The sequence below is a fragment of the Echinococcus granulosus genome, assembly GCF_000524195.1.
Source record: "Echinococcus granulosus chromosome Unknown EG_S00009, whole genome shotgun sequence".
Taxonomy (NCBI): Eukaryota; Metazoa; Platyhelminthes; class Cestoda; order Cyclophyllidea; family Taeniidae; genus Echinococcus; species Echinococcus granulosus.
The window spans coordinates 725,385-752,165 of NW_020170389.1; the positions used below are offsets into that span (position 1 = coordinate 725,385).

Below are 26,781 nucleotides of genomic sequence, written 5' to 3' on the forward strand. Positions count from 1 at the left end.
GACGCTCAAAAGAGAAGGGAGGCTATGTAATATGATAGTGGTTTATCCCTCGGTAGTGGTGAGGCGCCACTTTTGTACTTTGAATTAGCCTTTTTGTACCATGCTGGGTTGGTTGGCCTTTCGGGCAATGCCAATAGACCAGACACCTCTGCGCTAAATATATGTTCTGCATGAGTATTATGACTAAGTCCCTCTTCAGGGAGTCTCGGGACGCTACATTCATCCATCTTAGCATTGACGGAATGTCTTCCCGCATCGCATGGTGCATTTAATTGGAGTCTAAAGACTGTGCAGAATTAGATTAGCCACCAGTACTTGTTTGGCTCCACAGCATCTAATGATTTGCTAAATTGTTTAACCAATAAAATGGAACTGCAAAAGGGAAATGCTTTCTTAAAAAGACTGGTCCTCTTGTACCTTCATGACTTTTTTAAAATGCACTCACTCAGCACACTTGAAAGATATTAGTTAATATGGCTATAATTTTAATGATATGGTATTTCCTGGTCTTCCAACTTATAACTCGGAGCTTTTGTTTAAATGCCCCTCTTTGGTGTCGCCATTTTGAAGTATGCCGCGATCTCGTTCTGTGACGAAGGTTTACGTTGGCGACTTGCCTCGTGATGCTTCCGAGAAAGAACTTGCTCGTGTTTTTGACCGTTATGGCACTGTGAGAAATGTCTGGGTTGCGCGAAACCCACCAGGATTCGCTTTTATTGAATTTGAGGACGCAGCCGATGCCGAAGACGCTGTGAGAGACCTCGATGGAACGTAAGGATACGCTTTCATTTCTAGCACCCGTGTAGAGTCATTTGCGGGGTTCGTGCTCGTGTGGAACTAAGTAATGGCAGAACTCGTCCTAAGCCCTGGATTCGTGGGGGTCGTGACGGAGACCGTTACGGTGAACGCCGAACTCGGCCGTTTGACCCTAACGATCGCTGCTTCGAGTGTGGTGAGCGGGGCCACTATGCGTACGATTGCCGCCGTCGTCGGTCGTCACGACGTTCCAGGTAGTGTTCCGTACTATGTAGTCGACTTCACTTGGCTTGCGGAACTAAATTGAAGTGAGACATCATCGTATAAACCGATCATCTTAACATCCCTCCTGGTCGAACTTGACTGGCAAAACCAGCACCGTCCCATAGTTCACCTAAATAATCAAACTTGGAGTGGTTGAGCGATTCGACTTATCCTCAACGAATGCCATCAGCGTTCGTCTTTTGCGACCATCGGCATAGTGAATACATCTTGACATCACGTCGGTGTAATTGTAAGTGCCGATTCTAAGCGATAAATGGAATCGAGACACTGTCTCATACACTTTTGGATTTTAGATCACGGGATTCGCGTTCCCCGCGTCGTTAAACCAAGGACTGGATCTACACAGTATCGTTATAAGGTTTTTAATAAACCAAATCTTAAAAACTCTAATTTACAAGCACTTCGGGGGATTGACTGTTTCAATAGGAGTCGAGGGTGCTGATCGCGTGAACCTGAGGAAATGTCCAGTTTCTCATCGGGGAGGCGTAGTGTGGAGACAGATGAGGGGCGCGCTTTGATCCTAAGCAGTGTTGTGCGGCAAGGGGCGGGGTATTGCAAGATGCCCTTGCTGTGCCATGTCTGGGTTGGCGGAGAGCGTGACGAGTGTGATGATCGTAAGCGAGCGCTGTTCGAGTCTTCGTCTTCTGCTCACCAATTCTGAAATGAATGGCGAATAAAGCATCAAGCAGGCGTAAGGGTTGCATTTTGAGAGGAAAGGTAGATGCGAGGGAAAACACTTGATGGGGAATTCGAGTGCTTGGCTGCCGTTCTCGGGCACTGTTAGTTTATAAGCCCTGCTAGCTTGGGGTGCAAAAAGGGAGGTCGTGCGAGAGAAGTGCGGGCAGGAATTCTTGAAAGAGAATTCATGATATCAGTGCGGGGAGTCGAGCAAAAACATCGGCGAGAGCAAATCCAACGGATGATGGTGTAAAATCAGGACCCGGTTTCTTCGTTTCTATTGACGTTGAAAGAGAAGTGATTGGTCCACTCTTAGGCAGCGAGGGAAAGCGTCGCTGTGGCGCCGTTATGACATGGCCGAAATTGAACCACAGGGTGGGGTAGGTTCTATTACTCCACAATTGGTAGCTGTTTGCTGAATACCACTGATACTTATAATGCACAATCTAGATAATTCCAATAATATCGACACATACTTGAAATTATACGATTATAGAAGCGTTAGCGTGTCCTGAAACCTTAGGTGAGGTGGGCGGAGATTGTGTCGCGCAAGAATGGCTGGTTTAAATATAGTAAATATAATTTTCTACGGAAGGGCTGTAATCCACTTGTCTTTTGGTGGCGAGTGGTGTACCCAAACCTTATCGAACAAGGGGCTGATTGTGGTTGAAGCTGTACGTGAGTAATGTCACCCTCTGTGCAAAACCCAAAACAGTAAAAGAAGTTTGCATGATAGTTACAGGATAAGATAGGTCCTCAATTTCTGAACTGGAGGTCCGTTTGTATGTAGTGCGAGTAATATGACGAAAGTGCTTCTCTGAAAATCTGCCAAACTTTTAGCGTTTACCCGTGTAGGAAACCAAGTTGGCGAGATAGTGTGCGGAGCCACGTGAGTCTCCATTTGCAAAATTCTAAAAATCGGAACTTGTATGACCTTCAGTCTAGAAGAAGACTACAGCTTGACGACAGAATGACTATATGGAGGTATCTGCTACAGATGTGAATTTGCGAGACATTAATTGGCATATAAGACGACTTCTGGCATGTAGCTAGCCAATAAACATAGCCAATGACATTTGGGGTAAAAACTTTGAGAGCTAAAGTTGGACACTCCTCCACCTCCTACCTGCCCATTGAAAGTGTGATGCAACTCAAAAGGCGGGCAAAAAACCGCCCTTCCCTGCTGGGTAATTTCAATAATTTTGTGGGATCCCCGTACAAATTACTAGGAGACTTTCTGAAAGAAATATTGAAAGGACAACTAAGTATATAAAGTAACAATGAAGATACCCCGAGGTACGAGCAACAGTAACTGAGAAAATGTGATAATTTACCTTAGAGACGAGGCTCCAAGGGTGTCAATGAATAACACGGTGGAAATCGTTGTTTAAGAGGAATTAAATCATAACAGATAAAAGTTTATCAATTGAAATAAATTCAAGGCGTGCGATGATAGAGGAGTAAAAACTCGTGAGTTTCAAATCAATCCTCTACACCGACTATTTCAAATAAATTTAGGATTATTCTGGCAATTCCAAGGGGTTACTTAGCGATAACAGGGCAGAATACTCAAGATTAAGAGGTTGGTGTCAAAACATTTAAACAATCCTAAATTTATTTGTCACATGCGTAATGTCATGACATTAGCTGCAAAAGTGAACCACGGGCTTTAAAACAGTCACCTTACTAGCTGAGAGAGTAAAAAGTTTCAGGGGGTTCCGATGAAGTTTCCTTGGACTTCCTGCTCCTTGGAAGGTTGCAATACGTTCGAATTCTTACTCAGATTCGCGGTAGTGTGAACTCGAGAGAGCCGAGTTCCCCAAACATCAAGGCAGTGGAGGAGTAGCTGAAGGACAGCATTTGCACAGTAAGTATTTTCCTCCAATCCATAGGCCAGGCGAGTTTGTCTGAGTCGCTATATCTGCTGACCTGGTGAATATGATGCTCCTTTAGTAATGGTTGAAAATCGCGAAGTTAAAATAAGATACTGATAGAACACAACTATTGACACTACTACATGGGTTCAGCATTTGCCAATCTACACATTGATAGTAAAGATTTAAAAGGAGCATGTATAAAGACGGGAGAAAAAGTGCTTCTACCGAATGACTGACCACAGAACTACAATATTATAATTATTGCAAACGAAGAAAGGCTGCGAACTCGGAATCCATAATGATACCTAAGTCAAATCAGAAATACTATGAGCACGACAATATCTTGACATTTTTAAGTTGTAAAGTATACAGGTTTAATTCCGATCACTCAATAGCAACAACTGGCAGGCGACGCAATCATTTTATAGCGGTACCATTTTGCCGCTTTCTGAACAAACTACTTTGGTAGCAAATCGTAGGGACGAAATATGCTTGACATAAATGGAGACACAACACTCCTCCATGTTGAATAGCATTTGGGATTCAATACCTAACTATGAGACTCAACCACCACAGACTTCATAATTCAAACACGTCTGCACCAGGCAGGTATTTCCAGCCAGGCATTCTCAGGTGTCATAGCAATTTTTACCTCAGTGGACGTTAAAACAATTTCTATGATTTCCAATATCTTTGAAAATTTATTTGGTTTTAGGATCGTTAAGTTGTCAGTCTTTACAGCGATCTTAGAAGTGGCACAGATACAGGTGAAAATAAACGCCACTAAATTCTGCTAGACACTATTCAACCAGCATTTGAAGTAGGAATGAAGTTAATTCACCACAAGGATATTTGCATTCCACATCATACCAAACAGCTGGCAATAAGCAAGACCGGATTCACGAAAAAAAAAACACAATTAAACCCCACTGAGAAAAGAATACCTTAACTATGTCAAGGAAAGAAAAGGTTGTGTAAACAGTTGTCTTCAGATATGAACCTTCACAGATTAGCAAAGTGACCAAAGTATGAAACAACGATTTACCTAATTAAGAACTGGTTCACCCCTGAAATCATGCACAAGGGCATGTGTAGAACATATGATGAACCATTTATGAATCTTGAAATCATCCAGATAAATTTGACTGGATTTAACAAGCAAGGTAGCAAAGATAAGTGTAGGTATGCGGAGAAATTTACAACCATTTTTATGTAGAAAAATATTTGTCACAGAAGCTGGTATAAGGGGTAAAACTAAGGGTCATTTCAAACAAAGACAAGTCATATAAACTAACGTAGAACCCCAAGAAACGCCATTAAAAACTGCTGGGAAATCCACTTGTTCCACTCAAGAGACAGATATTACGGTCTCCAGAACAATTTTGAATGTATCCACCTGTTCCAAATCCATCAACAACGGGACCATCAAAATTCTGGGGACATACTCGAGAAGATAGACGCGCAGTAAGGAGCTTTGTATCGATGAGGTGAGTGCTGATAAGGAACAACTTGTGAAAGAACTGGGGAGTCAAAACGAAGATCTCACGATTCACTGAAAAAGAACTTTTAAGTAGGAAATCGAAAGTGTCCGCGGCGTCATATTTGTTGAGGGGCCAAAAATAAGCCCAAGGACGAACTGCTACGGAAAACCAGTGCGATGAAATGAGTTTGAAGCACCGCTACCAGTTGTACAATTTTAAAAGTAGTAGCAACCTTAATCACCACAGTCAATTTGATATCCTCTGCAGCCTCCGAAAACGAGTGGTCCCGCGGTACTCACTGGAATACTGAGTTGATGGGTTACTGCCAACTCGTGGGCATAAATGCGATTACATTTTTACAGCATGCTTGTCAGTGAGCACACTTTTCAAATAAATTTAATGTCGGGTGCTGCAAATAAAATTCTAGCAATAGATCGACAGAAAAGGCGTTGATAGACAATATACTTGTAAGGAGTGGGTCACAGCAACAGGAAGTGTGGCAGCGCATATTAATTTGTGAAAAGTTCTTATCATGGTTTCTTCAAATACAATGAATTGACTTGTATATTTGAATAGTCTTATTGATAAATGATCAACGACTGATCAGTTGCGTCATGTATTTTTCTTCTTTGATGTTGGGATAAGTTTAAACGTGTTATTTCTCCTACGCCTCCCATTCAACCTAATTTTTTTGTCACTGACTATTTACTAGATTTTGTGTTTGTACTTTGGTAATAAGGAATTTGGCAACAGTTTAAGCAGCGGATAACAACTCTCGTTAGTAGATCCCCAATCGAATCGTAATGAGCTGGGCTTCCTGGGCGCCTTTGATCGTCCAGAGATGTTACTAACCCCCCTCCCCTGTTTTTAGCGTCCCAAATCGTCCCCAAAGTCGCAACAACCAGAAATACCGTAGAAGAGCACATGTTGCCAATATGTGGATGGAATTGGAGGCCGCTGTGACGGTCCAAAGGCCGTTCCAGAGTTTCTCCTCTCTTGAAGCGAGTAGATCGGCCAGAAAGAGACACCTTCCACCTCATAAGCGTCGTGAATGTGTACAGGGTATTAGCATTATTGGAAGCCAATGTCCCTTTCCGCCTAAAGGTTGATAGTATCAGTTTAGGCACAAGGGAGACGTGTGCTGACTACTTCCCACCTCAAACGCATACCCGAGCACATTTTATAGTACCGCCCCCTAGGGCTAGAGTGCCCGCCTGTTTGAACATTCACTTAAACAAATAATCAAGTCGCTACTTGTTAATGTATAACCAATGAATACAGCTTAACTAAGCATTCTGACACATTAATTCATTTTGGCTTACGTCACTTGAGGTAGAGTAAATGGATCTTAGAAGTTCGACTTAGAATTTGATGCTTGATGTGCATCAAAATTAAAACTAATCTAAATTACCATAAATCACTAGCTATTTAAGTTTGAGTGTGTTTTACAGCATTGGAATGATATTGCCTTTAGCATGATTCCACATTATGGTATGTATATTGCCAATTAATCATAAGACATTGGTCTCTCTTATCATGGGATAACCACTGAATCTCTGAATTTTTTAAAGCTGTTCTGTTGTCTATTTAAACGATTTTTCTCTGTTTGAAACTTAAGTCTGTTCAATTAATTCCATTGTACTAATTCAATCAGACAAGACTGTTTTTTGGGTAGGTAGCCTTCTATTAGGAGTACGAAATTTTCCCAAATTTAGCTTGTGTGGTGTATTATCTGCCATCCTTGACAGAATTCTTGTTTAATCTGTAGCGCTCCGACTCTGCTCTGAAGACTAGTGAGGATACAATACTCGGGCAGAATACGTAATATCAACGTAGGGAAGGGGTCGAGAGCCAGGCCGTCCGGTGGACGTACACAGGCGGAGCTTTGAGTAGGTCGTTATCTAATTAGAGCTAAACTAAAAAATAGAGGATTGCAACTCTTACGGATGTATCTCTCATAGGAACCATTGCTTTTAAGTTTGCAAGAAGCAAACGACGCCACTTCCTATCTTATTAACTTTGACATGCTGAAATCCTTGAAAGGATGATTTACAATTAAGTGTGCTTTTGCATTTTGCTAATTTGCGTCATGCTTTTGGGTGCCCTTCCTTAATGCTTTCCATTGCGTTGAGTAGATTCATGCATGTCTCTCACATCGAAAAGGTATGTAATTGGAATTGCTAAGGTTTTACCAGCAGCTGCTTTTCAATGCCAATGTTCTCAATAAGAATGCCCAAGCAGTGGGTCTCTCACTTCATTTTAGTAAGAATATATATGCACAAACTTCATTCCCGTAGCTAAATTGAGTTTCCTGATGATTTTCAGCTATTTTCCACACCGGAGTGCCGGTTTTCGCAGGCTCGTGGATCATCATTATGAACCACTGACTGGCTACCTGGATCCAGTAACACTCTGGAATCAGCTTTAGTACCCCCAACAATTAATTGCGTAACGTTTGGGAAGTTAAAACATTTTTGAAGCTTTTTAAGCAGTAGTATATGCTTTTCCTTGTAGATCTCGATCTCCAATGAAGTGCATTCTAAAATCACCCTACCCCTTGGGAAACTTAAAAGGCATTGAATACTTTGCACTGTTTTGAACTTAACTTCTGCATTTACATTGTCTTTTACAAGAAAAGAAGATCAAGATCCTGGAAGGGAGGGTTTCATTTAAACCAAATCGGCAATTGTAGGAAACGCTGCAAAAGAGCAAATAATTCTTATCATGGCTGCAGGGCTTAAAACTATGTATTTCTAAACTAATATCTCAGTGTATTTTATATAATGAAAACAGTTAACATGAAGATAATCGTCCTCTTTAATTTTTATTTTTAGAATCATCATAAGTAGGTAAAACGGAACCTGCCAAGCAAGTGGCCTCCTACTTGCAAGGTAAAACCCTTCATATAATTTAACAAATCAGAATGCCAAAAAAAAACCAAAAGATTTTGAATCTTCTTCAGATTTACCTTATCTATTCACAGGATGCAAAATTCAATGATACCCTACTTAGTTCTTTGGATTAAGAAAAGCCCTGACGCTTTGGAGAAATAGAAAAGCACTTTCTGACGTATTAACGGCAGTTCATTAAATCTTTTATAAAGTTTACGTTCTGTTGCAAACGACGTTTCAATGTTATTACTTTTTTGCGCTGTAACAAATCTTACGAGGACATATTTTGACTAGTTTAAAATTCCAATTAAATGTTAAAAGCAAAGCAGATGCTAGTCTGCTTTGCTTTTTAACATTGGGTCTTGATTCGGGTGATATGCCTGCTCAACTGGTGGATGACTTATCGATGGTAGATGAAGTAAGGTATTATGCTAGAATGCTACATTTCCTACAGCTTCAAACGTCGGCAGTCAAGTTATTGCAGAGTGCGCTCAGGCTCTCATATGTGTTTATAATTTGTAAAATCCTCACTACTTTCTATGCTTTTTACCAGTGTTATTGTGTTGCCGGTTTAAGTGAGACCAAAAATTGAAGTTGCAGGTAATTTAAAGGATAAACACCCTGCGTGCTTAGCATTGTGTTGTTGTGGGACAGAGAAGTAATTATTACCATTGTTCGTGATTTTAACGCATTTCACAGCATTTTCGACTGATTTCATTCCACTTTGCTAGTCTTAACCATTCTGATTTTTCTTCCTGCATTAATACGAAAGCGATAATAGTCGAACTTCTCATAATGATTTCACCTGAAATACTTCTCACTTATACTTCCAAGCTTTCCTTTTATGTGAAGGATATCTTATGTTTGGTATTCAATTTCATGTAATTCCATTTATTAAACAAAATTTCTACTTTTAAGTTGTAATAAAAGTGCTTTTGTAAAAAAATAACTGTAAAGCCTTGAATCCCCCTAATTTGAAAGAAGTCATAATAATAAGAGAGAAAACGAACATAAGGGCTAGAAGGCTACCTGGCATGGCCCTTCGGCCATGCCGTCTAGCGGAAGTGCAAAGGCGGATCCTTAAGTGGTCGCGAAACCAAGATGAAGCGTCAAGCGAATAACAAAGGTTTAACAATAATCTTGAGCTATTTATTTAAACAAATGTGTTTAAATTGAGCTCATGAATTTCTCAGCACTTCTTTTACTCATTAGATTGTATACGTCAAGTTACATCGACGTGACATCGTTTAACAGTGTAGTAGCGGTTTTCGATAAATTAGGTGAGTAGGTCGAATAATTATAGTTCCATAATTTTCCACTTTTCCTAACTACTTGCTTTGAGACGAAAGAGGTCAACCGAAGCCAAACAGCCAGATGAATTGTCTTTACTAAACCAGTCCAGTCTACGCTGACTTGTCTAGACGCTATCTGCGTCATCTGCGAATTGAATAATCTTTCAGGTACTTGGGGTACCAGAAGCATAATAACTTGCCTAAAATGTTTTATTCTGTTAGTCAGGTGTCTGTGTGTTCTCTGAATTTGCACAAAACGCTTAAAACTGGGCTTTATCGATGATTTTAAATAGCCGTTTCTAGAAAGACCAACAAAATATTCGAAAAGCAATTAAATTTTGGCCATTTCATTTGAATCCGTTGGCCATTTAATATTGTTTTAACAAACTGAAATCATATGGAAATATGCCGCTTAATGTGTTGCATTAATCCGGATTTCAAGGCTTTTAAATCAAAAACTTCAGGGCTTCTTTTGTTATTTCCCACGGAATTTTGAAGAGTATCTCTTACGGTACGCAAATGGTTGCAAAAATGATTGACTTGAAGCTACGATTATTCATGAGTTGATGCGACTTTCATTAAAACTTACTGGTAGTGCATTCGTTGTCTACATAGGTTTGAAAGTGTTCACTTATTTTTTTCGATTATAATAGGGTTGTTTAGACAATAAGCGGACCTTTACTTGACTTCAGATTACAAGTAAATAATGTCAATTTGTGATGTTCACTGCCAAAGCTTGGGAAGGCAAAGATTGCATTGATGATCAGTACTATAGTTGACTCTCAATTTCCACCAGTGGATAACATTTTACCGAATTCTGCCCATCAATGCTCCGCTACTGTCAGCCAGTTCTCAGAAATAATATGAATTATGCTTGAATATCACTTCGAAATAGTTGTATGATTTCACGCAAGCATGGGAAATTGCTGACTGCCGCGTCTCGTACGCTCTAGTCCACTCTCCACTCAATCCACATTCGGTATATTCAGTTAGTCAAGGTAGAAGTTCCTCCACACCGACAGCTTTTCAGTGCAGCAATATGATGAGTGAAAAACCAAGAGTCTTCATTTTTTAACATGGGATCAGTTCAGTAATTAATTGCATGATGATCGACGATATAAAGTCGGAAAATCGTACTGCAATCATTTGCAAAGGGAAGTCTGGTGAAGCTGCGGATTATGAACTTTTATCGCTAATTCATCTTCTGGAAAGAGATTTGACTTTTGGGATAATGACTTGCAATTTATGCACCAAAATAGTGCATGTTCTTATGAGATACCCACTAATCCTAATAATTCTTAATTAATCGTAGTTTCGGAAGCTGCCCATTTACTTATTAAGTGATCAAAGCCTAATACAATTAATCACTCTGGTATTTTCCTTAACAATCCATTTCCGAGGTATTAGCCTATGGTTTAAAATAATTTCTTGCAGAATAAATAATACTCACTAGTTTAAAACGTATTCTGGAGTAGTCATTTTGGCAAAATAAATTCACCCAAATAATTTTATCCGTTTTTGACGGTAGCATTCGACACAAAATAGTAATTAGCTTGATAAAGCTTCCAATAGTAAGGAATAGCCGCATTTTTATGCAAAAGTCTTATGGTAATTTGATTAAAATATCCAGACATTATAACCCGGAATATGATTCCTAGCAGTTTTTAAATTAGCACTCCTTCCTCATTAGGTCTGGAGAAATTCACCGACTAATTATACATCTACACGAGCTTTAATGAAAGAAGGCACAGGAAAAAGAGTTATACCAATGATTTTGAAATATTTACCATTGCAAGGGAAAAAATGAGTTTGTGCAGGTAAAATCAAACGCATTTATGCGCCAAATCCCACCTAAACAGGGATTATTTTAGAAACACAAAAGTTTTAACGTTTTGCTCGAAAATCTAAAGTATTTTTGTACTTGGCATTCGGATAAAAGATAATAAATAGCACACAAAATGATAGCTTTCTAGCTTTCAAAGCATTGATTAGATTATAATAAATTCATGACCTTAAATTTTCATTTAGTCAAAAATAAACTTGCTTAAGAATATTGAACTAAAAAGAGCCTACACTACAATTTACTAAAGCATGAATCCATCGAATGACATTAAAGCCAGAACAATGCGCACGTTTCGCATGTGGCACAATTTACATGAGACGGCGGTGCACAATCATCAGGAACTCGCAAGGTGCAATTCCTCTGCCCCAATCATGCGCAAGCAAATTCACCTTCCACTCTGACTGGCTAGCAAAGTGGACCAATCACTGCCCGGCGTCATTGCATGGCACGCGAAATTCATCAGTGTGTTACCACCAGGCTGGTGTAATAGCACGTATCTCGGATGTCGCGTTTTTAAATCCTATGCTTTACGCTATTAAAGGGCTTCGTACTTATGCATTATGCTCTTTCTGTGTGTTGTTTTTAGTCTAGCAACTACAGTCGCAGCCGAAAAGCTCACGCCCATTCTCCCTGGTGATGTGTACAGCGTAGTCGGCGACATCGAGAAACGTCATCTGGGCCGATGCACTTATCTCTACGCTTGGTTGGCTATCCCACAAGGCTCTCATCAGGATATTTATGCTCATTACTCTGCTTGCAGCCGTCTGGAATTACGTTTTATTGAGGCTGCCAGGGAAACGCGGAGTCCACAGTCAGATTTTAAAGTAAATGTTGTGGAGGAGTTAAACCGCGTAAATAAGGATTATACTGCGCAGTTGATTGATCTCGAAACTCTTGATGCTCTCCTCCAGACCGTCAAAATAACTAACGGCATTGAGACTTCTCCATCTCTAACTACTAAAGATCGAATCTTTTACCTCGCTGATCGATTGGGACAGTACACCATGCTGGCTATGCTGCGACCTGGACGACTTCCGAAAATTGAAATTGTTCCTCCGCCCTCCGAGAAAACCTACATTCTTCCACAAAATGTTCTATGCTATAGAAAGACTTGCGAAATCGCAGTCCAATCAGCCACATCAGCAGTGTCAGCTTCCTCCTCATCAAAATCATTACCATCATCAGCAACAAATTCATCGATGGAATACATACTTCTGCTTGCCGAGGCAAAGCAAGAAAATAGACGTCTTTACATTCAATTAATCATTTATCGAGTGGTCTTTGCTTTGACTGCTTTTCTATGCGTTCTTCTTGCTATTGTAACGCTCGTTTTTTGTTTTCGAAATCATAAACCTGGCTTGAAGTCATCCAAAAAACGACCAAAAATGGAGGCCTCATATCATAGCGGACCCCCATACAATTCGTTAAATAGCCCTTCCAAGATGACTTCACCCGTAATTTATTCTGATTCGGTTGCATACCCCAACAACACGGCTCTCGTTCTTGGCGACACTGCCAGTCTACAAAACACTGCAATTTCTAGTAACTTAAGCGGATGTGAGTTGCTAACAGCCAACGGGCTCAATGGCACACCTTGTGCTCACTTTTCGTACCAACCTCTCTACACGACTGACGGTTCAGGTGGGATAAAACCCATGGCTCAAAATCGACTTTACGGTTCTGGTGCGCAAAATTTCTTCCCAATTGTGACAGCATTCGACCGATCGGCAAGTCCGGCATCTGAAGGATACCGTACAGGTTCTCTGGACCGCCGTAGTGACGTCGCCTCCGAAAAAATTCGTCGAAGAACTCCAATTCAGCTGATTGCTCTACCGCAAGGTGCTGAAGCCCCACCGACGACAAATTATATTGCCCTTACGCAACCCATTACTCAGTATCCCCAACCAGCATTCAAGGTTCCTCAGTCAATAGAAAATAGCCAGACTATAACATCGCAAGGCAGTGGTGGTACGGTGATTCGAAAGCCCCCAGGTGATATAAATTTCCGCGCATCCATAAATGGAGAATCTGCAAGTAGTGGCGTTGCGATGAGTTGAAGTGCCTTCTTTCTCTGAGTCAGACCCATAAATATTCCCTTCTCGTGCCCAGTGCCATGAAAACTACTGACTGTACATTAAAAACATGATCACCCACCAGCTCGATAGTTATTCGTTTCGCAAAAGTTGATGATTAGGCGGGTGGCCAGATATGCTCATTTAAAGCGGTGTAAGTAAAATTATGTTTCTCTCGTATCAAGGTGCAATGGGGTGTCACAAAATCAACCTAAACGCCCTTTCAAACATTATCTCCAACCTCATTCTCATAGCTTCCAGGTTTTTCTTTAAACGTTGAAAATAAATAAGTACAAGATTTTAAAAAAAGTTATGTACTACTAGATAGGGGGCTTGAATCTATGACTTTCACTTCCGAGAGTTTAAGATTTTTGCTATGATACAAAGCTTGGTGAATACAGTTTAGCTCAAGTAAATTTAGATGCAATTCTGCAAAATTAAAAGAGCAGGAGGAGGAGGAGGACAACACTTTACTTTAAGCACCAAATATAGCCATCACTTTTCTATGTTAAAGATCTCTTGGCTTAGTCAAAGGTGACTTTAATTTTGTACTTACCTTTGCCATTAATTGTCATCATATTTAAAGGAGCAGTCTTGACGATGATACAAAATGCAAAACTGCCTATTTTTAAAAAGAGGTGCTCTTAAAAGACTTTTGACAAGATGAAGCTCACCCTTTTAAGAACTGCTGTTTGCCAATGGAGCCTAAATATTTTGTTTCGAACATTTTCCAAAAAACATTAACAAAACACAGCTACGTGCATAAAGTGATTTTAACGATGAAAAACGCTTACATTTAGGATGATAAACGTTAGGATTTAAATCCGATTCAATTCATCAAAGGCAGGGCTATTAGCAGGAAGCGTGAGTTCTGGGTAAATTGCCATTGGATTTTGTCACTTCAAAGATGTTTACCTAATCTTTACCCTAGCATGCTAGATTTGACTATAACATATTGAAAGGCCCACATTCGGTGTTGTTTTTTTCCATTGATAGTGGATTTCTGCGTTAGATTTTATTTTTTGTAAATACAAGCTTAAATAGTCTATAAAGAAAGCTGAAATTTCTTGTAGTTCACACAGTGGTATTTCGCAGTTTCTATTAAATAGTAACAGAAAAAGATTTTCTAAGTAATATTTTGTTGGCTTTAAAAGACGGTCTTAAATGATGAATTTACTGCTTCCATGATCACCGAATTTATATTTTGCATATATTTGGAAACCTTATGCATCATTTGTCGCAACAACAGCTCAAATACATGAAATCACAATTCTGGGGCAGGTGAGCCTGGCTTCCGCCTTCTCCCGGTAAAAAATCTTGGCTAGTTAATTCATTATTTCAGAATAGGTTATTTCATTAGGATTTTGACGCTTTTAATCCCTCGTTTAACAAAAAAATGAACTGGAAATCTTAGTACCAAGTTGTTATGCCTTGTGTTAAAAAGTATTCAATGAATGCCAACAAATTTGAAGACTTAGGAACCTGATACGAAAGGGAATTTAAAGGAAAAACTGTCAAATCAACCAGGCATATTTAAATCTGATGCACTCGTTTTGCTCTAGAAACCTACAATTTATCAAGAAACCCTTGTTTTAATAAGTGCAGTCTCCATTTCCATCTCAGTCCATACAATCCCGGATTTTTCGAAAATACTTTGTTATCTACCTGCAAGCCAACAGCACTAACATACCCCACGCCAGTTTAATTGCGTTTTTAAAATAATGACAATAAGTATTTGTTTTAGGCCAAGCCTTATTAAAAACTTCAACCATTTACATAACTAAGATCTGTGAATGGATACTTGAGTTTTGCCGGTGCAGTAATTAACTTGCAATATTAGAAGTATTAATAAGCAATGGTATAATGTTATAAGAATATTCAAAACCTTGGGGTAAATTAAGCATAAATATTGGGTAGAATGAAGTGTGCGAATAAATTGAGAAACCTTCACATCAGGCATATTTTAAATGCCAAATTTTCTCAAATTGCTTCTTTTATTAAAACTACTTTACTTCAAATTATTTTATTTTAGCTTTGGTACCGAGATTAATTTCTAAAAGAAAACTAACATTTGGCTTTTAAATAAGCATACAGCGTCGACATTTTAGCAAATCAGAAATGTGTGACTCAGGTAAATAAATATATGGTAGTGATTTTAACTTGACAGCACAAAATGGTTATTTTGTAGATTGGAGTAATAAAATTGGAGATGGCAATTTGAGATTTTTCAATTAATGAAAATAGCGCCTTTTTGTCGCCTCACCTTGTTTGAATGAGAAGTAAGAACATTACCTCAACTTCCACTTTTACCTCCTGTCCCTCACTTTCTAGTCGGTGATTACCGAAAAATATAAAATGTTCCTATAAACCTAAAACTGAGAAATTGAATATTTTTTTCAGTTTTTGCTAAATGGCATTGCTTTATAAACGTATGAGCCTTACCGATGTGCATCCACATAATACAACGCGCGTAATGCATTCAATAAGGCACCGATAACTGCAACGTGGGAAAACATTTCCACATCTCAGTATAGGAGCTGGCAAACAACACGTAAACGACGTGCACTCAAAGCAGTCTGCGATAATGACGACTCTGATATAAGACGAATAACTAACTGGTTGGATTCTACAACTGACGCGTAGCTGCTTCACATTAGTGTCATGGAAGGGTTGACTGAATCGGCTAGAGATGACTCTGTTAATGAAAAGCATTTCGTTTGTAGAAAATTAGATTTCGCCAGGAATACCTACTGTTTTTGACAAATCTTAAGGTTAAATGAACAGATTCTTTGGTATTTTATAGAGTCATGATAAACAACTGTCTTTACGTTTATTGTAGGACAGGTAAATAAATTCTAGTAGGAGCCTTTGATTGTTGCAACCGTTGATCTATAGGTGTTGATTTAGCAGTTACATGTTTACTATCAATTGCTTTCCATCAAATATATCAGGATTCCAAAAATCTGATTTTTTATTCTCTGAAAATCAAATATAACATGTAGAACGCAGTCCTTCCCTCACTAACAAGTAAATCCACAGAAATGGAGAAATCTAGATCGACTGTTTATAAAAACCATCAATAAGCCTAAATTAACTTGTTGAATATGTAATTATAAGAAGATTTAGGCTCTAAACTTTCATATAACGTAAACTGTCGTCAATTATTGTATTAACTGTGAGGTTTATTTGCTATTCACAGATGTATAAAGCCGATGTACTTTTACGCAGCCCTTTGCTTTCAGCATTACCCGATTTTGAAAATCACGAAAAATTATTTATCAAAACTGCAAAATTTTTCCTAAACCATAAATCCCGAATATAACGCTTTTGGAGAAGTCAAGGCCATTTTAACCCACCAATCGTGACTTATTAAAATTTTTTTAGACTCTTCTCCCAAATGTATTTTTGAACTCCTATCAGTAAGTGGATTCAAGGGTACATGTTATCCCAACGTCTTTAACACTTGAACAAGTAGTTCAGGAAAGTTTGTGTTAAAAAATATTTCTCTCCATAGTATCCCAACCATTTATTTAGCCGATATGCTACAGTTAATCTATAAAAATATTCATTAACGACCTTTTAAGCTAATATCCATGAATGTGCTGATATTATCAATTTTTGGAGCAACGAATTCTTTTAAAAGCTTAGCTGGCGTGTGGAGGATGCTTGCCGCTAAAGGCAATTTCAGTACACCTTCAATGTTATTTTTTCAAAAATGGATTTTAAAAAAAGGTGATAATGATTAGTGTACTTGCTGTATTCGGTGACTAGACAAGTTACTCTCTTACTTATGCTTTTGACAGGGGATAAGAATTTTACATTTTGGGAAAATCTAGTCAATCTAATTGTGGCTTTTTTTCGTATTTGAAGATTACAACTACTTTCAATTATATTATTTTATAATCTATGAACTGTTTTATTATGATGTCAAAATATACACATTTCCTTTGGTACGGAAGTTTGTGAATTTACTATGGAGATTGATGCATGATTAGCGGCCTAAAAATGCTATCATCATAGGTACAATTTATAGTAAAGTTGAAAGAACGACCTTGGAAAGTAATGGACAGAATTCTCCACGAAAAGACGTAAAAACTCTTTTAATGATAAAATTATGTACCTCTCAAGTATGAGGGACGGTACTCATGACACTATTTTGTTTCTGAGGATTACTTCCGCTGCCGATGCCATAAATTAATTCTAACCTGATTTTATTTAGCAATAAATCTCTCTCCTTAGAATACAGAGGTAAATAATGGCTAGATGACTTGAACTAGTGCACTTTTATTCCTTTGTAAATATGAAAGGGGTTTTCTATGAACTAGAAATGTGTATTTTGTGTCGTTTATACAAGCAATGAGAAGGAAAGCCCTTTAAGACTATCAGTGAAAAATAGCACAGCAAGAATAATTGAAAGTAACCCGTTTAAAATTTGCCATGTAACGTGTTTCTTTTTCACTTATGCCAAAACATTTTAATAAAAATTAATATTCCTCACAGATAGACAAAAAAATAATGTTTAATTATATGCAAGCTATTGAAAGATGAAGTGAGCCTTTTATCTTCTTGTTATCTAACAAATCATTACTTGTAGTTGTCCATTTTTAACATCCCTTATTTTTTGATTAGCTCTGTAATTCGATTAAAAAGATCAGGCTTGAACCTTTGTCTCTTAAAACCGAATAACTCAAGGTAAGTATACTGGGTATTTCAAACTCGAGACCCTAAATGGCTTCGGAATGCTTTATGTGCAGATTGAACAGTGCTGATGACTAACCTGAGGGCAGACAATAGGCAGGCATGTCATGGCCATAGGGATGTTTATGATACGGGGCAAATTCCTCCTGCTGATGCTGGTTCATTCGTCCCTCCACTTAGCTACATTTAACTGCTGACCTGCAACTAATTCTTGAATGTGCAAATATGTGGGTAAGCCAGTCCTGTCGGACCGGCACAACTTTATGTACTTTAATTAATGGCATCTAGATTCGCTTTCTACAGTGCCAAAATATGCACTTTAAATTGGCTTATGAAGAACTCGTCAAATTCGGTCACAAAGAGATGACAAATGGCAACTACTTTGTGTGTATGCAAAAATGCCGTTAAAGTTATTCTTATTGGTTTGAATCGTTAGTTTTTAAAGTCAGTCAGTATTACGAAACATCAGTTTCCATCATTCACACGCCTTATGCACTGGGATTTCGCTGTATTATTTGATTTTAACTACTTCAAAAATGCAAGCTTTTGGGTATAGAATTTTTAAGGCTACTTAAATAAAGTTATTACATCGTCGGAACCACCAATGAGGGAAGTTGTCATCACAAAAAATACTTCAACTATAATCAACGCAAAGAGATTGAATATGTGTAAAATGCAATAGATCTGAGGACAAAAATGCTTTGGGAGCCAGTATTTTGTCGTGAAAATGACTGCAGAAAGTATGGCAACTGGAATTTTTGCATTTAATAAATCTTTACTTAAAAAATGATAGCACTCGCTTACGTTTTAGCTGTGATATTCAAACAAAGGCTAGAGGTAAAGTTCACATTTGGTACCAAATACCAAATACGCACCCCGTTCGACAAATTCAAATGTATCTTTGTAAAACCACTAAGGTTAAAAACCAGTAGAAAGGGAGTAAATTTTGCTTAAACTTGCTTGAATTAATAGTATATACTTATTGAAATGGTTAGCACTAAAGAGCTTTTACAAATCAAATTACCTAATGAACGTGCGAAAATAAGTTTTTGAGATACATTTGTACTGCCAAAATTGTTCATCAAAGTTCATGGTTTACCAATGGCAGCAAATGCATTAAATCATTGATAAAAAGTAAAGTAGCTACATTTAGCCACTTTTCTTCATCGTTAATGTAAGATTTTAGGTATTATCGATGAGGCCTAGTTACATCGGGAACGAAATAAAATACATTTAACTTGGTCTTTCTGAATACAAGAAAGAACACGTAGTTTCAGCGAAAAAACACGACGGATATGTCATCCCTTGTTGGTTTTCCTCAAATTCTTCCTTTTAAAATCATTTAAGCCGAAATTTGATTCACTAATCTGTGGTGAAGGGGAATCAAGTGTAAGAGATAGTAATTTCAGGTTTTCAATGCATGGGATAAACATCCATACCAGAAATCATCTGAATGCCATCATTTGTGTGCGCCACGGGCAGTGTTGAACTCAAGTGATTAAGAGAACTTTTAGATAATCTTTACGGGGTAAAAAGGATTTCATGCATGCTTATGGTTGAAAGAAATTGCTTGCGGTTAGTAATATTTAGATGAGTGCTTTTATTTAATGACAATCACAGATGAAAAATAATGATTATTCGAAAGACAAAAAATTAACAACTTTTTATAAGTTCTCAAACATGAAGAAGTTAAAATCCGAATATTTAATCAAGACCATGAGAGGAGGCGTACGATAAGGACTCCAACAAAATTATGAATGCATCATTAATTAAATCATAAAACTGTCTACATGTCTCCAATTGATAAACTAAAAAATCAACTCGTGTTATGCATTGCGACTTCAATAAAATAAAGTTGACCCTCCGTGTCTCCCTTCGCAGTGTATCTAGGATATTCATTCCATCACTTTGTTGGTGCGTTTTAAATATTTCGCAGTTTAAGGCATTTGATTCCAATTTGCCATGAAGCATATTAAAGTGTTTTTCTCTTTTGTGTCATACTTTGAAGTAAATTGTCCGAATTAATTTCGAATAGATATGTTAGACTGCATCGAAAGATTGCAAACTGAATGAATAAATGGCTATGTTGAAAAGCATTGAATTGTTGTCTAATCATGCATAATCTAGCATTATAAAATCCCCATCATTTTGCACCTTAGCAAGTTAGACTAACTCACACACTGTATTTAGTTACAGGTAACTACACATTTAAAATAGGTTAATGAGTTTCTTTAATGCCATTGTCTACCACTTCAGTGGGTTGCTATGTAAAAAGGTTGAAAGTATCCTCTTATCTTCTTAAAATTGGTGAAGGCTCCTGTTCCTGAGCGAGATTTTTTACAAGAAGAGTTTTGTATGCTGATTAGCAAAAGCGTGATGCAGAGCCTATTCGACATCAGAAATTCCGATTTAATGCGGCTATTATGAAGTACGGATAGTGTAGTTTCAAAAATGCCATCAATAACTTCTAGCCACGATATTTTTTTAAATGTCCTTGATCATTGTTAACATGGTATACACAAAATATCCCATACTTTGAATGAAAATCATTTCGTGTAAGTTAGAACAGAACATAGCGGTTTCTGTGTGACGCCATTCTTTGTGTATCGGCTTCACCTAAGGGGAATGCGATTTAGGCGCTTGTTTTGAACGCAACCAAGTGGTCTATTGGTTTACACCTATCTACAATGTTTATACTGACTCGATCTCGCACACAAGCTTTGAAATAAGGATCATATGAATCCTGCATTAACGTTTGGACTTGCATAGGTAGGACTTGTAAGCATTGTCGTAGATGCATATGTAAGATTTGGGGTGATTAATATATCGAACAAAATGACCCCAACTATCAGTATTTAAATGAGACAATAGTGGCGTAGCTATACTTTCGAAGTTATATCATATCAACTCAAAAAGCCCAATATTCGAATAATGTACATAGTCATTAACGTAAAAAATTAAAGTGAGTGAACAGCCAAAGTGCCATCAAAACACACTGCTAGTAGCTCCAGTTAGTATTTTATTTATGTGCAGAATACTATCCCGTGAAAAAAAATATCGAGTAGGAACTTTGTAACAGCTACGGGGATTAAGTGGCAAAAAGGACGTGTAGCTTTTGATGCCAGTTGGTGACACGTAAGGTGCCCAAAAGTTATGTCTCGTACTTGAGTTTGGCCAATTGACAACCAACCCACACTCATTGCAGAACATTGGTAAAATAATCCAGAATTCATCGTTAGTTGGCTTTAATACCAAGAAACCTCTAATCAAATCTAGATTTTTGAATCCTTTTGGGTTTTTCCTTATTAAACATTTAAAATTACGACAAGGAGAAATCTTTAACTTTAAAAAGGGTGCACAGAAAAACATGCTTGTTAAATAGTAAGCAGTTAATATGAGCTTTTTCATCCAACCTCATAACAAACTTATTAAGCCTAGCCCACTTTTGGGATGAAGTCGAAACTTCGCCAGAATTTTTGTCGGAAGTAGCAGTGATCTTTGTAAATTAATTACGTAAAGCGGGAATTAGACGCTTTTATGTTAGTGGAATTCCACCCGAAATTAATTTTCTGCTCTCAGACGTATTGAAGTGAATGGGCTTATTATCGTGGATTATTGATGCCCTACAAAACTTTCAGCGTTTTTGCAACCGTGACAGACGAATGGCTAATCACAGGCGAAGATCTGCCAGTTACATCATTTCTAACAATACGAGCATTGAATGACACTAATCAACGCAACCTATTACTTAATTTTGTCACACATTTATATAGTAGGCTTAAGTGATTCACTGTAATGGACTGACTAGTAATTCAATACTAAGTTCAGGCACAGAAATGTTTACTTTATAAGTAGTTACCACGCGCATAAAATAAATAAGTTTAAGTCTTGCTAATAAGACAAATGTTAGAAATAAGGGCAAAACATTTTACATTTTGATCAGCAAATAACCCATAACTACAAATGTTGTTTTCGAGTACTGATAAGCTTAATAAAAACACTTGAAAAGATTTTCTGGAACATAATCCCATTTAAAGGGTTAGTTTCACTAATCCAATGAGTGTTTCACCTATGTTCCTCAAATACAAAAAAATTCTTTTAAAACTACCATAAGCAATCCTATTAGTCTTTGCAACTCACGTTGAGCCAAGTATTGCGAACGGGCACTAATAGTATGTGCTGGATGCAATTGTTTCAGTTGCCATACTTAAATTAAGAAAAAAATATCTTTTTTCACCTCCCTTTTAATTCTTATTGTAAAGTGTTTAAAAATTGCAAAATGCTGGGAAGGCGCTGAGGTCCCTGGCTTTTTTGGGCGAATGTTCCATGCTAGTAATAATATTTGGACTGACGAGCAGTTGTTCGTAATCAATCATAAATCCTAGAAAAACCTGTTCTGAGTTCCATCCCATTTATTAGTACCTAATATCTTCAGCTGAGTAATATTAAATTCACCACAGGTTAAAAGCCTTCATTTTGCATTTTGTGTCCATCTCGTTCTTACGAAGCTTCCAAATATAGGCAAGTTAATATATTATTCCGACTTTCTTAGGAAAATAAATAGTGTTTGCTGCTTCCTCAAATCATCGCCCCCGCGTTTTATTAGTGCATGTGAAATTTTACTCAAAAGCGTTCAGTTGTTTAAAGAAGAGTATGACGTTTTCCTTGAATCCAAATATTTCAAAATGGTGCTTGGGATTTGTCTTAACCGTTTTTTAAAAGTTTTTATCAAAACTAAGTCAATAACCACTTAAGCTGTCAGACGGTTAATTTCGTTAAATGCCAGTGAAACCTCTTGCTGGAATGCCGTTAGTCCTAGCAGAATAATGACCATCCATTTATACCGTTTTCTTCCTACCGTTTTGCCATATATATTAGATAATTTTGCTTAAAAAACCGCGTTTTAAAACTGTTTATGCTCTACAGCAATTATGAGGAAAGATTCAAGTCCTGATGATGGAAATGAATCATTCGAATTAGATTACGAAGTTTAGTAAATAATCTAGGCCTATGCAAGTCGCAACTTTTTAGGAGAAATATCTGTGCAAAATGTAGACATAGTGAATTTGTTTAATTGATTCACAATATCCAATTTATTTTAGTTATTTTCTCCTTGTCTAAACCATATTGCAATGACTAAAAATGAAATATCTAAAAACAAGTTGTCCCGTCCCTTATTCCTCATCTTATCGTTAAACTTCCAATGACTAATATTTCTCTCAAGAGTTTTTTGGCTAAATGGGGTGTTCAAATGGTGTGCATACTATATTTTCATGTAAATATTATTATGTTTATTTAGAGGAATCAAAGATGTTTGACAATTCTATTTCCGAAGGCACTGTTTTCGTGTCTCAACTTCAAGTGAACATAAGTATTAAGTGCAGTACAGAGTTTTAAATAGTAACGTATGAAACCTTTACGTTAATCACCGCCATTTATGCAACATTTTAGGCATAGTTAAGAATACTTCTAACCAAAATAATTTTGTACGTCTTTAGTGCTTCTAAATTATCTTTTATTGATGTTGAGGCTTCACCTGGTTTTTATATTTTCCACATTTGTAATCAATTGCTGGGCCTTGAAATCAACGGTTGAGTTCCCACGTGCTTTGATTTACCGACTCCTTAATTAGGGAACCAGTTGCTTCCCCAAAGAGGTAGAGGACTCTTGAACTTGGATCAGAATGCCACAGTCGTTGTACTTGTGACATACTCCGCCCCAAAACGAATGGTGTCATCTAAAAATGGGTCACGTGAGTCATGGCAGCTGGATTCCTGATGTCAAGACGCCTTAAGTATAGACTAGACAAAAAAACGAATTGCATGTAGACTTTTTTTGCATAGTTTGCGTCTAGATGAATATCTTAGTGTGCGAAACCCTATTCACACAGTCATGGAATTCAATGCCTCACTTATCGTCGGTAACATCAGGAGCACAACCATTAATGACAGCATAAAATGGGTTTTTGGTGCTGTAATAGGATGTCTGCCATGTTCAAATAAATTCCAACAACCCCTAATAAACCTTAAGTTTGCTATTTTGTTTGTGCGCTTTTCATGCCTCGGTTCTAAGATAAAAATGAGATATTATGAAGTGTGTCTTCTATACTCGTCTTTCACATCGTCACTTCTCATTCCTAGCCAATAACAATCATATATAATATATAGCTAGCGTCATGATGTTTAGAAACAATCGGCTTAATGCCGATATTGGCAACATATTAAATCATTTTGCATATACCTATTTGACCTTAAGGTTTCCATCTTGCCAAATGTCAATTATTTTTTGTAATTATATATGTTTGAGTTGATCGCGTAACCCAGTATCTCATTTACACTTTGTCTCCACGAACGAGCGCCAGTTTGTCTTCATGCGATTCGGCCATGAAAAGTTGCTCTAGCGATTATATTATCATTTGTTCCATGCGCTCCACCAACCAAAATTGGTATTTAGAAAAAGGATTTAATGACAACCCAAGGAAACACTACTAATGACATCCGCAGGAATGTTTAAGCAATGCATAATTAGAGTTACAAATATCTAGAAATTGCATCAGAGATATATAGCGATGCAAGCCGTGGATCGGATCGTGGCCAAAGAGAGGACGAAAAAACACGGGACCTGTCTACACATCAATGCATTCAAGGTGGCATGCGTGAGTAAAAAATACGAAATATTCGGAAAGCTATGTAAGTTCATTTTTTGTCGGTGATCCAGCTGCTGAAAGTCTTTATTAGAATCACAAACTCTGTTTGTTTGAAGCTTTGAATAACAAATGAATCATCCTTTCTCGCTACTGAGGCATTAGTCAGAGCGCCCTCCAACTGAAAAACGTCTTTTCACCTCGATGAGTGTGTGTGCGTACGTGAAAAGAGACCTCAATGTCATTTGCTTCATTTTTTGTGGTGAGTAAATAGGTTGCTGTTTTTTATCTCAAATGGAATTTTGTACTCGGAAGCGGAGGCGATATAGGGCTCATTTCATTTCATGATGAATAGTGTTGCACATTTACCGCATCTCATTCACACAGGATTCGCACAAACGACTAGCATAAGTGAAATACCTACGGGGTTGCACAGTTCGTAAAAAATCGCTGACATATAATGTTAATGCTAATAAATCAAACAGCTACGAGGATTGCAGGCAATTTAGTAAATAATTTTGAATAGTCAGCAATGCTTATTTAAACATGTGTCAAGCTTCTGTCTAATATTGCTTTTATAGGTTTTTAGATACGATTTGGGTTTTTGAAGACTTACTCTTTTTAAAAACCCGTAATGTAAAACGTTCTCTTTGTTATGAGAAAAGTGCATGGAACCTATAGAGTATCTATTTACAAAAGAGCGGTACTGCGGTACTATCGTGCCTATTATGACGCAAAAACGCAACTTACATCAGACATATCTTATCGTTCTGGAATCAAAAGGGGTTATTTAAAAGAATCAGTCACTCTACAGTAAAATTTATTTTAACCTTTTACAGTAGTACTTCTTCAGTGCCAAATAACTTAAGTTTTAATAGTCTCATGGGTGCTCGTTATTTGTGGTAGCCATTAATGTGAAAATTACATTTTTGTAAGCCCCATTTAATTCATTTTTACTAACACTGTTGGGAAATTCATCGAATTTCATGTACTAAATAATCAACCGGCTACGCACAGCTTGAGAGTATAGAGGAAATTATACTTTAGACCCAAAAAAGTCACACCTGGATACACAGTTTCTTACCTTATTTATTGTTTAAATTAACATCCATTCAAATTTCACGTTGTTTACTAAAATTACTTTTATCTACTGCTGTCTATGTACAGAAATGAAATTTTATGAAACAGCATAAGTCGTAAACCCATCCATAGTGTGAAGTTTAAAAGGAAAATCTTACCTATTATTATAGATCTTATTGGTAAGAAATCACGTTCACAAAAATGAAAACCGGTCCCTACTGACTCAGTTTCAGGCATCATGACGCCCTAAATAAAGATGATGTAATTATTTGCTTGTCACGAGTGCATCAGTAATCAACGCAAAGGGAATTGTGTTGGTCGAAAAGTTTTAGAGCTCATTTAGCTTTTCTATAGGCACCCTTATAATCACATTCCATTTTTATGGAAAATAAAATTAACGCGCTTACTCTGCATTACTGGTTGCAAAATGAAGTCATGTACTCCACTTTGACCGTTTTTTGAAGACGAATTTTGCTCTTAATAAAATGGTAAAGAAGTCAAAGTACTACATGCGTCCTTAATTGTTTGGAGAAGCAAACGCAGTCTCCGTGCTCTTTATTTTTTGGCGATCATCTAAAGGGCTTTTTTTTGGATCCAATGTGAATTAATTCGTCAAAACACTTTCTAAATGCAGTACCTATCAAAGAGTTGTAAGAATATTTAATAGAAATTTGCCACACTCCTTGGTTTGCACAATTAAATATATATTTTGTATAAACATGGACAAAATTCGTCATGCCTTGCTGATGTGCCTTTGAAGTACGCCAATTATTATTGGTATTATAGCCATTTTGTTAGTGGCGGCGGGTGGGAATGTCTTTACGCCTCTCGGACAGCAACTGCTGCAGTTTCTACCGGTACAATCTAGTCAGCAGCAGCTGTTATGCGTGTTTCGGGCTTGCACATTTCCAGTCACTTTTGGAGTCATAAAAACATTGTGGTCAGCGAGGGCCATAACTTGGTTTATCGAGCGGATGAAAGAGAAAACATATGTAGCTCCGGTCTTAGAAACAGCAAAGATACAGGTTGTACACCATAGTTTGGGTGTAGAGATTGCGTTTGGTCAAAGTAATGCTTTATTAATCGCAGCGATTGATAAATAGGTGGCTTACTATCACGCGGGGCCAAAGGATGATGACGCATCGAATGGAGAAAGCAGAAGTAAAGCTAAACCGCCCCACTTCA

The 26,781-nt window shown here is 37.6% G+C and overlaps 3 protein-coding genes across 3 annotated transcripts; 2 read left to right on the forward strand and 1 right to left on the reverse strand. All coding sequences in view use genetic code 11, as the record gives it.

The window, feature by feature from the left end:
• Positions 1 to 571: 571 nt before the first annotated feature.
• On the forward strand, positions 572 to 6,186 carry EGR_02105 (Splicing factor, arginine/serine-rich 7; the record flags this gene model as incomplete). The annotated part of the gene is made up of 3 exons (XM_024491354.1): positions 572 to 771; positions 807 to 1,010; positions 5,949 to 6,186. The coding sequence occupies 3 exons, from the start codon at positions 572 to 574 to the stop codon at positions 6,184 to 6,186; spliced, it is 642 nt and encodes a 213-aa protein (XP_024354207.1).
• A 5,198-nt stretch (positions 6,187 to 11,384) lies between these two features.
• EGR_02106 (hypothetical protein) lies at positions 11,385 to 13,160 on the forward strand (the record flags this gene model as incomplete). Its single annotated transcript, XM_024491355.1, has 2 exons — positions 11,385 to 11,452; positions 11,690 to 13,160. The coding sequence occupies 2 exons, from the start codon at positions 11,385 to 11,387 to the stop codon at positions 13,158 to 13,160; spliced, it is 1,539 nt and encodes a 512-aa protein (XP_024354208.1).
• Positions 13,161 to 22,952: 9,792 nt separating this feature from the next.
• Positions 22,953 to 25,836, reverse strand: EGR_02107 (hypothetical protein; the record flags this gene model as incomplete). Its single annotated transcript, XM_024491356.1, has 4 exons — positions 22,953 to 23,009; positions 23,348 to 23,409; positions 23,785 to 23,940; positions 25,755 to 25,836. The coding sequence occupies 4 exons, from the start codon at positions 25,834 to 25,836 to the stop codon at positions 22,953 to 22,955; spliced, it is 357 nt and encodes a 118-aa protein (XP_024354209.1).
• Between the last annotated feature and the right edge of the window lie 945 nt (positions 25,837 to 26,781).